This window comes from Sarcophilus harrisii, chromosome 4 (assembly GCF_902635505.1).
Source record: "Sarcophilus harrisii chromosome 4, mSarHar1.11, whole genome shotgun sequence".
In the NCBI taxonomy this organism is placed as follows: domain Eukaryota; kingdom Metazoa; phylum Chordata; class Mammalia; order Dasyuromorphia; family Dasyuridae; genus Sarcophilus; species Sarcophilus harrisii.
The window spans coordinates 428,717,852-428,732,294 of record NC_045429.1 but is presented as its reverse complement, the minus strand read 5'-3'; the positions used below and the strand labels follow the sequence as shown (position 1 = coordinate 428,732,294).

General features: G+C 43.7%; 1 protein-coding gene across 1 annotated transcript; it reads right to left on the bottom strand.

Annotated features, from left to right (window-relative positions):
* Positions 1–678: 678 nt before the first annotated feature.
* On the bottom strand, positions 679–12,847 carry HEATR9 (HEAT repeat containing 9). Its single transcript, XM_031967577.1, has 15 exons — positions 12,606–12,847; positions 12,211–12,260; positions 10,527–10,666; positions 9,976–10,069; positions 9,758–9,814; positions 9,435–9,491; positions 9,039–9,096; positions 7,220–7,350; positions 6,168–6,356; positions 5,181–5,273; positions 4,823–4,942; positions 4,653–4,726; positions 3,040–3,091; positions 2,409–2,495; positions 679–1,197 (listed from the first exon to the last, which is right to left on the bottom strand). Exons 1-15 carry the CDS (start codon positions 12,715–12,717, stop codon positions 805–807), a joined length of 1,707 nt encoding a protein of 568 aa, XP_031823437.1. The 5' UTR covers positions 12,718–12,847; the 3' UTR covers positions 679–804.
* Between the last annotated feature and the right edge of the window lie 1,596 nt (positions 12,848–14,443).

Below are 14,443 nucleotides of genomic sequence, written 5' to 3'. Positions count from 1 at the left end.
TTTGTGGCAAGAGAGGGAAGAAGGCAACTATTCCAGAAAATGTTGGGCTGACCTGAGTTATCTTGAGGTTTTAGGAGAGGTGATGGTAAAGGTGGTCTTTAACACATGCTTTCTTGTATCCTTCAGGTTGCTCTGTTCTTTTCTCTAAGCCGACCTACTTGCCTGAACAGTGACATTTGTTTGGCAGCTGGTATTGGTGGTTGTGAGATGGAACTGACAGGGGTAGCCAACCTGTAGACCAATGATGTGGCTTCTCATCCCCAAACCCTTTCCTGCTGGAACTTTTTGAGTTCTAAAACTACTGTCTCTCTCTTCCAGAGAATCACAGAGATTGTGAAGGAACTTGACTTTCAGGTATTCTTTCTGGCTGTCCCCCATGCCTGGAAATGCTTTCCCTTCTCCCCACTGACTATTTACCTCCTTGGCTTCCTTTAATTTCCAAGTAAAATCCCACAGGATTTTACAGGAAACCTTTCCTAAACCCTGTTAATTTTAGTACCTTCTCTTATTTCCTATTTATTCTGTAAAGGCTTGTTTGTATATATTTGCTTGCATGTTGTCTTCTTCATTAGATTATAAGCTTTTTGAGGACAGACCTTTTTGTCTCTTTTTGGTACATTGTACTTTAGTAAATCGACTTACTCTGAAAATAAGAATGATGTTTGAGACAAATTAGCTTTTGTTATTTATTAACTCATTTACGAGACAGGCTTGGAAATCTGCTGTCACAGAGAAAATGGAGGTGGTGGGGAGAAGAGTAAAGTTAATGTGGAAGGGGAGTTGTTAGGACATACTTGCCTTGACTCAATGGGAAGCAAGTTGCTTGAGGTGCTTCCTGATGACTGGGGAATCCCAGGGTCTCTTAAGATGATCCTTTTTGTCACGTAATTTGACACAGGGTGGGTAGTCAGAGGCTAAAGCAATACCTTTGATAGGAAAATCAAATTCTGAGCTTTCCTTTTCCACCACTACTTTTTTCCGTCTAAACATTTTTTGAGGGATCAAGGAGCTCAGGCTTCCAAACACAGACTTCTTTGGGTCCTCGATTCCCCATCTCATCTTTTGAAGCTTTGAAGACTTGTCTTTGCCCTTTTGTGGCATGAGCTGTTTCTCTTCCTCCACCGGGAACTTCCAATCCTGAAGTTTTGCCCTGACCCAGGGATCTTTCTTGGATAGGTTAATGAGTATTTTTTCCAGCTGTAAAACAAGATTATGAGATTCAGAGGCTGGCTCCTCCAGGCATAGATTCTTTCTGGTCTGGAGTAGAGAGGAGAGTGAGCAATATGGCTCTCAGGAGGCCAGGCCAAGGAGATTTTGCATTTCCCTTTTTCCCAATTCTCAAAGAGTCAGGTTGAAGGAGGGTTGATGATGGATGACCACAAAGTGGTAAAAACCCTATACCAGAACTCTAGTTCAGCCATGACAATGATGAGCAGGGTGATCTTAGGCAAGTCATCCCACCTATTAGGATCTCAGTTTCCCTCTCTGTGAATGAGGTTGAACTAGATGACCGCTAACCAGTTTTATAATTTTAATAATAAAAACAGCAACATACATTTTATTTTAAGATCTTATAAAGCACTTTACATATATTAACTCATTTGAGCCTCACAACCATGTTGAAAGGAAAGTCTGTTATTATCCCATTTTACAGATGAAGAAACTAAGCCTGAGAGGGATTAAATGACTCCTCTTTATTCAAACTCAAATCTTTTTGACTTCAAGTACCACCACCATCGTGCCACCTTAACTCAACAAACTTATTAATCACCTACTTTGTGCCAAGCATTTTGCCCAGTTCCAGTGAAATACTGAGAAAAAGTAACTCAATCCCCATTCTCAAAGGGCTTGTGCTCTTCTATTTCTATCTGGTCAGTCACCCTTTCTATCAAGGACATTATTGAGCAGGACAAGAGTCTGTCTGTAGATCTGTGCCCTATAGTAACAGCAGAAAGTAACAGCAGAAAATGATACCAGCTAAGTGCCATTGGACAGGTATACATTATAAGGACTTTAGAGGTTCAGAAGAGAGAGAGATCATTTCTGTCTCTGTTGGGATGATAAGAGGAGGCTCCATATAAGAGACAACATTCAAGTTGCGCTTTGAGGCTTTTGAATAGGGTGAGTACAGGGAAGGGATTCTGTGGAGTGTGAACCATGTCTAACTGGGAAGTTGGAAAGGAGGTAGAGCTGATTTGAATGAAAAGACTGTATAAAGGAGAAACTAAGATGGGGCAGCGGGTTGGGGGCAGGGTCTTTAATGCCAGACTGAGGAATGTGGATTTTACCCAACAGGTGATGGGGAGGCACCGAAGGCTTTTGGAACCTCGAGACTGGCAGCAGTAAGGATGACACATGTAGGGCAGGGGAGTCTGGAACAGAAGCAGAGGGTAGGGGCGAGGACTCACCTCTTTTCTCACCATTTGATTCCTTTCCAGATCCAACATGTCCAGAAGGAAATGGAATATGTGTGAATTGCGGATGCCCAGAACACCCTGTGGAAAGCAAAAGTAAAAGATCCTGGCTATCCAGCCCTGGGAAGGGGTACCAAATGTCCTTTGATGTCTCCCCTCCTGCCCCACCACTTTCCTGGGTCTTATGGGGGTGATGCAGAGGAAACCCACTGAAATGCAGCCCTCATCAGCACCTGCTCTTCTGGGACTGTGAAGCTGATGTCCAGGCTGAGGGAGTCAAGGCCTCTTGGCCTATGACCCTTTTACTATCCCTTACCCTATTCAGACTTAGACCACAGCCTGGTTCCTGAGCCAAGACTTCCAAGCCCGAGCCCTCAAGAATGGGCAATCCATCACTGTCGGTCCTCAGCAGTGTTGTGTATCCTCCTGTTCTTCCCTTTCTTTCCCCTCCGGCTTATCTTAACCCACCACTCCTCCTCCTCCTCCTCCTCTCCACCTTCCCTCTCATCACTGTACTGCTGAGGATTTATAGGTGGAGTGCCCAATCCATAGGTGGTGCTAATAAATACTGCTGACTGATTGGCAATAGGGGTAAGAGGCAGGAAATCAATTTAGTTGGCCTTACAATGGATACGACAGCCTGGTGACGTACCAAAGCACTGGCATCATTAAGCTCCCTGTGTAGAAGGGAACAGAGGAAGGGGTCATTGGGAAAGGAAAGGAAAAGGAGAAGGAGGATCGGTCCTTCATTAACTAGTGATCCCCTTGCCCAAGTAGTGGGGCAGTTTCAATTTGTTGTCTAGATTACTGTGCACTTAGGAGTCACTTAATAGATGATTATTGGCTGACTGACTTTATCCCCGATATCTCCCAGGTCAAAGAGAAATGGTTGGAAAAGTGACTGTGGGCTGATGAACTCCAAGCTGTTCTCCTACTGAGGGAATTGAGGGAACAATCTGAGCTATACAGTTTAGTAGTAAAACAGGCATAAGAAACAGGTCTGGAGATGGGGCCCACAAGACCATTTATTAGGCCTATTTGCTATAGATAAGTATTATTCATCACACAAGAAAGGTCAAAACACTACTTGGGATTTGAGAACTCTCTCATCTGATCTACCATGATCACCCCGGAGTTCTCACCCCAGCCTAACATTCCACCTTCTTGTCCTGACTTCTTTCTGTCACCCCATTCTTACCTTTACCCACATTATCTCAAGTGAGATATTTATAAAAAAGCATATAGCATGGTTTCTGGCACATAGTAGGCACTAAATCAATGCTCATTCCCTTCCCTCCTCCTCTATCCTACTCTCATCCCTTCCATCCTATTCCTCTACTTCTCCCTCCACCCATCATCCCATTCCCCATTTATTCTAATCCTGCTCCATTCTTCCCACCCCGCTGCCACTCTATTCTTCATATCTGCTCGTATTTCCAACTTCATTCCATTCCTACCTTATTTTATTGTCTCACTACTCATCTGACCTCATCCCACTTCCCACGTCTCATCCCTACTTTTCTACCTCATCTCATTTCTCCCTCCCCATCTGATCTCCTATCTTTCATCTTATTTCTTCTCTCTCCTTATCAACTTCCCTCCCCCTATTCTTCATTTCATCCCACACTGTTTTTCCACCTCATGATCTCACTGTTTTCATAAACCCTCTGCTCTATTTCACTCTATACTGTCTGATATACAAAAATATATTGAAACCTGAAAGGGGTCTTTGAGGCCATGGAGTCCAACCTCCTCATTTAAGATGGGAAACTTATCTAAAGAAGTTACAAGTGACTGGGCAGGATCATGCAGCTAATGAATGTTTGGAAGTCTGTTGGACATCTCCAGGGCCTGCCCTTCCCCCTCTCTAGGGAGACATTCATGAGGACCACATCCTCCCTTCTCCCTTCGGGATACTCCCCTTCCAGTGTCCATTACTTCATTGCTCATCCTCCAATCTCCCGTCTTATTCCATCCTCCTCCTCAACCTCTCCCAACACTCTGTCTGCCCTTGTATCCCAGGATCCCCAGATAAGGGAAAGGATCTCTCTCTGAAACCAGTCTGCCCACTCTCTATTAGGGCAGTGAAAGCAAGAGATTAGTTTCTGGTGGATTAACAATGCCCTCCACTTCCCAGTATCAGGCAGGGTTCCCTTCCCCATAGGGTGGACAGTATTGGCAGGCCCAATGAGGTCCTTTCTCCCCTCCTCCCCCACTCCTTTTTCCCAAGTTTCTCACGACTCCATGATGTTCAGCATCATAGACTTCATTTTTAGTGCCTCCACTACTTCTGCCACAGCTTCTCTTACTTCCTGGGGGTCAAGAGAATCGGGGGTAAGATGAGAGACACAAGAAGAGGAATTGACAAGGAGAGGAGAGAAGGAGAGGGAAGAAAGGAAGGGACTCACTTGGAAGGGATCCTCATGAACCTTCCACCTAAGTAGCTCAAAGACTTCATTTTCCATCCCCAACTTCTGAATCTTCTCTAGTCCAAAAATCTTAAGCAGTTTTATGGCTTCTAAACGGTGCTGAGGATGGGAGAGAAATGGAGAGTGGGATGGCCATACCCAAGAACTTTCTGAATAAGATTTGGGGAAAAGGGAAGAGTGGGCTCTTGGCAGATTCTCTATCCTCCCTCCCACCCCACCACCTTTCCTTGAGTTTCTGTAGCCTATGAGTTTCTGCTCCATGCCTGACCCAGGGAGATATGAAGAGAAAGATTCCCTCCCCAAAGGGAGCACAGGGGCTCTCAGGGACAATTTCCACCTTTTTCACACAAGAGTTCCTTAGTTGATCCATGGCACCTTGGAGGATGGGCAAGGTATATATCTTCATTAGCTTCACTAACACCATCATTGCCTAGGATGGTTAAAGGATTAAATGAGAGTGGGAAGCAGCAGAAGTCAAAAGTATGGACCCAAGAGGCAGGGGGAAGAGGATGAGAAGAGCCTGGGGGACCTAGGGCAAGACATGTCTGAATCAGATCTCAGGAATGGCAGGACAAAGCCAACAAGGTTTAGGGAGACAAAAGACAGATCCAGAGACTTAGAAAGGGAAGGCACGAATCACTGAGTGATTCAGAAGTGGAAGGGACCTCAGAGACCCTCTTGTTCAACAACCCCCTCCTCTGTCTACTAGCTCCAACTCATTTACAGTTTGTGGATGAGAAAACAGTCCTAGAGAGACTTGATGAGGACTTGCACAAGGTTCTACAGGTTAGTAAGTATCAAAGCCAGCTTGTCTGACTCCATATTCAATATGCTCTTCCTCATATGGAGGATGACTTCTCTGGAGCTGGAATGAAAGTGGGTGGTGAATCAAGATGGGGTGGGATGGTTGGTAAAGGAGGAAGGGGGGCAGTGAGTGTCCCTCAATCTCAGGGGCTTCAGGGTGAACACACATTAGACACAGGTTCCCTAAGTCCCAACCAAGTTAAGAATGGGAAAACCCAGGGCTCACTTAGCTCCTTGCCCTGATGTCTTGGATCCCTGTCCCATTCCCTTTCTCCTTCATTGTCTCCCTTATTATGTCTGCCCTCTTTGAGGGCAGAGTCTGTCTTTTGTCTCTCTGTATCCCTAGTACTTAGCACAGGGCCCAACATACAGTAGCCACAATGTTTATTGGCTGATTTCCCATTGGAGAACACAGCCAGAGGGTTGTGGGCCTAGGGTTGACCTTCTTGGACAAAGGAAGAGCCACTGTGGCAGTGATGGAAGGTTTCCCAGCCCGGCCTCCCTGTCTGCAGTCCCAAACCTTCATCTTCCTCTTCATATCTCCTTGGGTCAGGCACTGGAGTAGGAACTCACAGGCTATGGGATTTTCATGGTCAAGGAAACTCAGGCACATAGCTGCTTCCAGGGCCACATCATCCAGGGCACTCTTCCCCTTTATCAGCGACTTCAGGATCTTCATCAGTGTGTTCTTGGCTCCTATAGGCTCCCGCTGGGGAGGAATGGATGCATGTGTATGAGGAAGTCCCATTGGTTTTTCTGCTCTGCTCCTTTCCCCTTGCTGCAGTTTGACCCAGTGCTCCCTTGTATGTATGCATGTATCACTTCTCCACCTGGATGTGAACACCTGGTAGAGTATCCATATGCCATCTCACTCAAGTACTGAGTTATCTGTTGTTAGACTAGAAGCTACCTGAGAACAGGGTCTGTCTCTCTCCACCTACCTTTATTGGCAGATTCTCCAATAAATATTAAGTCCAATAAATATTAAGTGCTCCTTTTATTTATCCCTGGGGCTATGGAGGTGGGGAGGGAGATAGAACCCTTAGAATACCACTTCCCTGCCCTTGGTGGTAGAATTTTTTTAAGAGCACTGGGCTGGAACTAAATTCAGATCTCAGGTAATTATTAACTATGTGGTTCTGAGCAAGTCACTTGACATCTGCCTCAGTTTATTCAACTGTATAGTGAAGAGGATAATAGCACCCACTTCCCAGGGTGGTTGTGAGGATCAACTGAGGTATTTGTGCAATTAGTACCGTGCCTGGCACCTTAATCAATGCTTCTTTCCCTTCTCTGTCTTTCTTCTAGGAAAGGTGATTACTTTTTTTTTTGTCTTTCCTCAGAGTAACCCTCAAGAAACGCTTGTTAATTTATGGATGAATTGAGGAGCCTGACTCTGTCTGGATTGGATACTTAACTTATTTCTTAGGTTATAGTCTTCCTGTCACCTCATTTTCCCTTCCCTACAGATTGTCTTTATTATCTCATTTCTCCTTGTTGCTTTATTCTCCTTCCTTCCTACCTCACTTTGTGCCCAGTAAATTTTGTCTCCCCTTCCCCTTCCACAATTACTTTGTTTTTGGAGTCCATGATCCAGGCATTGAGGGCCATATGAAGCCCCATCAAGGTGTCCATCCTCCGATTAAGGCAGCATCCCTTTAGATGTTCGATGAGAGACAGGATCACAAATTTATCTAGGCAGCCTAGACAGGAGAGGCTTTAGGTAAGAAACAGAGCCCAGGAGAGTGTCATCCTTCAAGGCACAGTGAAGATGATCCCTTTGGTCCTTTCCCTCTACTCTATTTACTCCTTGTTAAGGCACTCATTGGGACCACACTCTCTCAACTGCTTTCCCCTACCTACCTCCCCCAACCTTGGACAGAATCTTTAGGACTTAAGTTACAGAATCACATATCAATTGGAAGGACCTCAGAGACCATCTAGTCTAACCCTAACCCAATAAAAAATCCCCACAAGCTGTGTTTCTCTACAACATACCTGATAAGTGGTCATCCAGATCTTTCTTGAAGGAAGGTATTCTTGAAGAGCTCTAGTGAGGGGAAAGCCCAACCTCCTCCAACACCCCTTCATCTGCACCCCCAGCTTGACAGCCTACTTCATTTTTGGATAGTTTTCTTAGGAAGCTTTTCCTAAGCTTTTCATGACATTGTTTAAATTTGCTTCTTTCTAGCTTTCACCCCATTATTCCTAGCTTGGTCTCCCAGGACTGTTTAATCTATCATTTGAACTTTCAACTATAATATTTGAAGTCAGCGTCATATCCTCTTTGAGTTTTCTCTTCTCCCAGCTAAATCTTCTCAGTTCTTTTAATCATTTAGAATTTGATTTGAATGGTCTTCATTATTCTTGTTACTTGTCCACCTTGAGCGTTTTCTTCTGTATCAATGTTCTAACTGTGGTATTTAGTATTGAACATAATACTCTAGATATCGTCTGACCAGGGAGAAATATAATAGGGCAATATCCCCTTTATTCATGGAATCTAAAATACTGGGTATTTTGGCATTGCTAATGATGGAAAATTCCATGTGTACCAAGATCTATCAATTGGAGCTTTGTCTATGTCCGTTACACTGACCCCACTGGCTTCCCCCTGTGCCATCTTTTCCCCAATCCATTTATTATTACTCTCTCCATTTGCCTTCCTTTCATCTTGGCTAGGAAAGACTTCTCCCCCTGCTACCCCAGTATTCTCCTCCTCATTCTTCAATTTACCTGCCTTCTCCATTTTCCATTGTTTTCTTTTTTTCTCTTCACCTTTCTTTCGCTCTCCCATTTTTCTCTTTACTATTTACTCTTCCTAGAGATATGATCAGACCATTGGACAGCTCCAGATTTCAGCTTGAGATAGTGCTCCTAACCATTCTTTTCTATGTATTTGCATACCTTTCCTTTCTATATTTTTGTAATCTCATGATGTTTAGAGCTGGAAAGAGTCTTAAAAGATATTTTAGTTCAACTCCCTTATTTTCTAAATAAAAAACAACTGAGGCAAAGAAGGGTTAAGTGACTTGATCTAAGTCACTTGATCTAGTACAGCTAGTAATGGTCCAAGCTAAGACCTAAACCTGGGTCTTTTCAAGTATGATGGTATTTGGCACAGTGCTGGGCACATACATGATAGGTATGAGCTAATAGCATAATGAATGGCGTGTTTGACTTGAAACCCTGTTCAGTTAGTTAACTTCAATTTGCTCAGTTTCTTTATCTGCGAAATGGAAATAACAGTAGCCTCCCAGGATTGCTGATCGATAATATGTGTGAAGCTCTATGTAAAGAATGCTCTTAAAGTGCTCTGTGCAAATGGTAGCTATTATCACATTATTATAGCCTCTCCCCAACTTCCCCCAAGGAGGGAAGATCTACTCACCTAGAAGAGCAAGGGTTCTGCAGCATTCATACCTCACTCTCTCAGAACCTACCTGGGCCTGTTAGGAATTAGGAATTTGGGAGTCAGCAACCTCTTTCACTCCTTTGTCCCCTGGTATTTCCATACCCGCTCAAGGGAATACAACAACAGGCAGGTGATCAAGACATTTGTCCCATCACCCTATACTAGGGTGTTTTTGGAGGTGCTCCCGAGTCCCTGTTTCATTCTACTTGAGCTAAGGAGAGTGAGCTCCCTTCTCCTCCTTGCTTCTTCCCCCAGGATGGCCCATGCCCACGGCCACTTCCAAACTTGCCACTATCTCAGAAGGATCTCCACGTCCCCTTTCTCTACATTGTTTTTCTTGTAGTCTGAGGCTAATTTTGCTCTTCAACTCACCATAACCCAGAGTGCTTCCATGATGAACTCCTTGCTGATTCTCAGATTACCCAAGGCCTGGAGGATCCACAGAAAAGGATGGGCTTCAGTCCTCACCAAGATGAAAAATGTTGCACCATGATCCCTCATGACTCATGTAAGGATGGTGGCTGGGAGTACAGGGGTGGAGGGAAAAGGCAAAGAAAGAAGGCTTTTGTGGTTTGGGGGTGTTAGGGAGAAGACTGATCCATGACTATTTTGGACACAACTGAGATTTAGAATCTGAATTTTCCCTACCCTCAATTCTACTGACCTCGGACTTTGGGGCCTTCATATTCTCTCACCTGGGCTGCATAGATCTGTTCATCCTCTATGGAAGAACTCAGGCTGCGGGTGAGATCCTGGCCACCCAAGGAGACAGAAAGGAATCAGAGGATGAGGAGTGACATGAGGTGAGAGGCGCGCATTCACAGCTCTGCTCTCCACAGACCCAGAAGACGACCTGGGCAACCTGTGGAACCCCCTTGCATCCCCTCCTCCTCCGCTCAGGCTTGCTACTCACCTTTAGCCTCTGCCATTTCATGAGATCTATAACGCACTCCACAGGCATCTGAGGTGCTGGGAATTGTACTCTACGCTGTCTAATGTTACAGGACCTGGCTGGGCAAACGGGATAGGTAGTCTGCCTCCCTTTTTCCCCTCCCCATGGCCGTTCCTGTATTCTAAAAATCATGGCCTCTCCTCTCCCCCCTTCCTCAGTGGCTTTATTCCATGAGAGATCAGGGAAACAATCATGGTGGGAAAGACTCAAAAGTGAATTCTCTTCTAGGGTCTGACTCTCCTTTGACATTATTTATTATGCCGGTGGTTATTTCTATTCATGGTGGGCTGCCTTAGTGACCTGTTTCCCAATTAGTTTCTTCAACCCATGGGATCTCCCTCTTATCTGTTTCTCCTTCTTCTGTATAGAAGGTGCTGCAACTGTGGATTTAGTTACCTAGGAGGGGGGAAGGAATTGGATTAAATGACATAGCTGAGCCCTTTTTGCATCCACGGTTTTGCCCAAACACTTGATTAGAGATACTGTGCCTGCTTCGTTAAATGTTATCTTACTCCCAGTCCTTCTGTGGAATCTTCAAGTCTTGTACCATGCAGATATTTGAGCTTCTCATTAAATGGCTGGAGTTCCTGGGATCCCTGGGGGTTGATTTTCTCCATATGTAGGGAGATGGTGGGAATGTTGATGTAGTTTTCTGATGGGCATATGTATCATGATTATAAGCTAGTAGCCAGCACTTACATAACACTTTCAGAGATGCAAAGCACTTTATGTGTATTCTCTCATTTCAGTTCAACCCAATAAACATTTATAAAGTGTCTACTATGGGCCAGGCACTGTGCTCACAGTAACCCTTGGGAGGTTTGATTCTCACAATCACCCTGGGAAGAAGGTGCTATTATTACCACCCATGATTTTACAGATGAAGAAATGAGGCTGAAAATTTGTAAGCAGTACCTAAGGCAGGATTGAAATTCAAGTCTTCCTGATACCAAGTCAAAAACTCTATCCATTGTAACATTGAGCATCTTCCTGAACTGAGAAACTGGTAGTGCAGTATCCTTAACCCCGTTTTACAGATTAAGTGACTTGCCTAAGGTCAAACAGCTAGTAAAACACAAAAACAGGATCCAATCTTGGGATTGCCAGTGTGTATCTCTTTCCTATATTGGGTTTCTTGCTAGGATAGTCAAACTAGTGAGAAAATAATTTTGGGGTGTTGCCCATTCTCTCAGGCTGTATTCCCAGGGTTTATATACAGAAGTAAGCTCAATTGTAACCTTTACACCCATGGCCATTCCAGGATCTCAAAACACTTTGTCAATTGACATGTGGAACATGTTGTTTTCCTTTGCCTGTGCTTGTGCCTTTAATGTATTCTGCTCTCACAGCTCCATGAAAGGGCTTATGATTTCATAGAATCCCAGAATTTCAGAGTGGAAAGGGTCTTTAGAGTTGATCAAGGTTAACCCCTCCATGATCCAGAAGCTGCTAAACAATTCCATGGACAAGGCAATTGATCTTTGCCTGACCATCTCTGTGGTCCCTTCTACTTGGAACAGCTTCAGTTGTTTGGCAGTTCACTTTTTTCCCATCAAACTTAACTTTGTTGTTTTCCCCCAGTGCTCTTAGCTTTGCTTTATGCTTCCAATGACATGTCAAGTCAATAAGCATTTATTACACACCTTCAATGTGCCAAGGACTGTGCTGAGAACACAAAGAATATCTTTTGCAGTATTTTAAAAACTTGAAGCTAAGCTGCCTATCCCACAGTATCTTTTCAAGTCTAAAATTCTCATTTTCTTCCAGTAGAATGCAAACTCATTCAGAACAAATTATTTATTTTTGTCCTTAAATTTTCAGACTATAGCACAATACCTTGCAAATGATAGACACTTAATAAATGCTTATTGAATTCTTGTCAATGATCCTCACATGGCAGAATGGTGGCAGGGGAATGGGCTGGCAAGAGAGTGAACACATAGAGGGAGTGTGGGGGCTAGACAGACAAACCTAACAACTAGTTGAATGACAGTTGGCTAAAGGAGGCCTTTTCCTCCCACAGCCAACTGTAAACCTCAGTTAAGGCCATGGGCTCTCTGGCACACAGAGGGAATGCTCTGACTGTCTGCAACTGCTACTGAGAAGACATGCACAGGCTGTGAACATTTCTGCCTCTTGGGAGCCAGGACTGTGGTTCTGCGGCAGATTCCGCCTCACAGAGCTGCAGAATCCTACCTGGTGGCAGGAAGGGAGTCTGCGACTGTGACTGGTGATCTCGGTTAGAGCTGTAGGGGAAAGAGCAGGAAAAAGGCACGTTGGGGATGAAACCCAAGGGAGAGAAAGCTGTTGTATCAGTAGTGAAGGACGACTCCCATGGGTATTGGGGATTAGAACAAATGGTGGGATGGGGCAGTGTGTGTGAGGGAAGTAAAGGAGTGAGGCAGGGGGCAGGAAGAACCCTCCTAGGGCCTGAGGATATGAGTCGCTTCTCTCAGCGGTGTCCAACCGAGGTTTCAACATCTTCTTTCTCACCTCTCCCTTTCTCCCACCTCAGTTCAGTTGTCTGGGTGGGGCTGTTAGCCTTTTCTTCTCATTCCCCAGTCCTTGCCCCTGACTGATCCATGGCTTACCTCTGTATTTTTCTTCATCTTCCTGAGATATCCATGTTAATTCAGGGATACTGGAAGATTGCTTGCCTAGCTTCTTCATGGGGTTATAATTAATATTTTTCTTTGAAGTCATTAGTAGGAGTTCACTAATGTGTCCTAAGACAGAAGTGGTAGAAGATGTGAGTGTCAGATGCTTTTAACAGAAATGTGGAAAACTATTTAAGGAGGAGGTCACCAGGAGAATCCATGGCTTAACCGTTCCCTGGTAGGGAAGCATTAAGGTCACTAGATTCTGGATGGAGAATCTTCAGGATGCTGAGCAACAGGCCCCACCTTTGGTAAACAAAGATGCTAGGATTCTTTGCTCCAGTTTCAGTCCTTGGTCTATGTCACTCTTCTACCCTTAGGAGTGGAAATATTCTTCCTCTCAAAATTAGGGTCCCTTTTAATTTTATGTGTATGTATATATATGTATATATATATGTCCTGATATATATGGTATGTGTGATGTATATTATATGTATATGTATATATATCCTGGTATGGTGTAAGCTGAGGCAGGAGGAGAAAGAGAAAGAGAGAGAAAAACAGAGAAACAGAGACAGAGAAAAACACACAGAGAGACAAAGAGAGAGACAGAGATAGAAAGAGACAGAGGAAGGGACAGAGAGTTAGGTCAGAGAGGAATGGAAAAAGACAAAGACAGAAATAGAGATAAAGCCAGAAGAGGAGAGAAGAGAGAGAAAATGAGAATCAGAGTTAGAGACAGGCAGGAAAAACATTGCTAAATGATTCTCAGCCAAGAGGTCTTGGATCTTTGCCAATTTTGGTAAAGTTCCCTAGGACAAAAGAATCAGGCACTGAGAAGGTCAAATCCTGCCCTGAAAGTCTTAATATTAGTATAATCCTCAGGAAAACAAAGTTCAGGGGACCGTAGGAGGGGAGTAACAGACTACTTCAGTGACAGACTATTTCAGTGATAGATTATTGCAATCATTTAGTTTTTACAAAGATTTACTTTGAAGATAGAAACACTTCCCCCCCAACATATGGTAAGGGCACAATTTCTCCCATATCACCTCAGTCTCTGTGCAGATTGGGCTCAGATTTAATGCATTGGTCTTATGAAGTTTATATTCAAGTGAAGCACTATTGTTAGATGAATACTTGTCTCAGTAATTTCTGGGTCGGATACTGAAATTCAAACTACTCTCTTCTTAAACCTCTGGGCCTCAAAGTAGGATTGGATGACTGCAAATCTGAATGTGGAATCTATTCTTAGACCTTCCAGTGGCTCAATCTTGGGAATTTTCAAAATTTAAAAGGTCAGAATTTCTAATGTCCTTCCCTAAAATGAAAGAACTGATGGAGACTTAAGTAAAAATAATTGGTCTGTTAAAAAATCATGAACTGAAACATTTTCATTAAAGAAAAGGACAACAAGAGAATGTATCAAAACTTTTAGAATTTATCAAAAAGCAGTCTTTAGGTAAAAGTCTATATGTCTAAGTACTTCCATCCACAAAAGAAAGAACAAATAAATAAATTGGATATGTTATCTAAAAATTAAAAAAAACCACAACTAAACAAAAAATCAGGTGGTGCAGTAGATAGAACACTGGGCTTGGTATCAGAAATACTCATTTTCCTGAGTTCACTGACCTTAGACACTTACAAGCCATGTGACCCTAAACAAATCACTTAACCATGTTTGCCTCTGTTTCTTTATTTGTCAAACGAGTTGAAGCAGGAAATGGCAAACTACTCCAGTGTCTCTGCAAGAGAACTCCTAATGGAGTCACAAAATGTTGGACATAATAAAACATCCATCAGCAATGGATGGGCAGAGCATGGAGGCA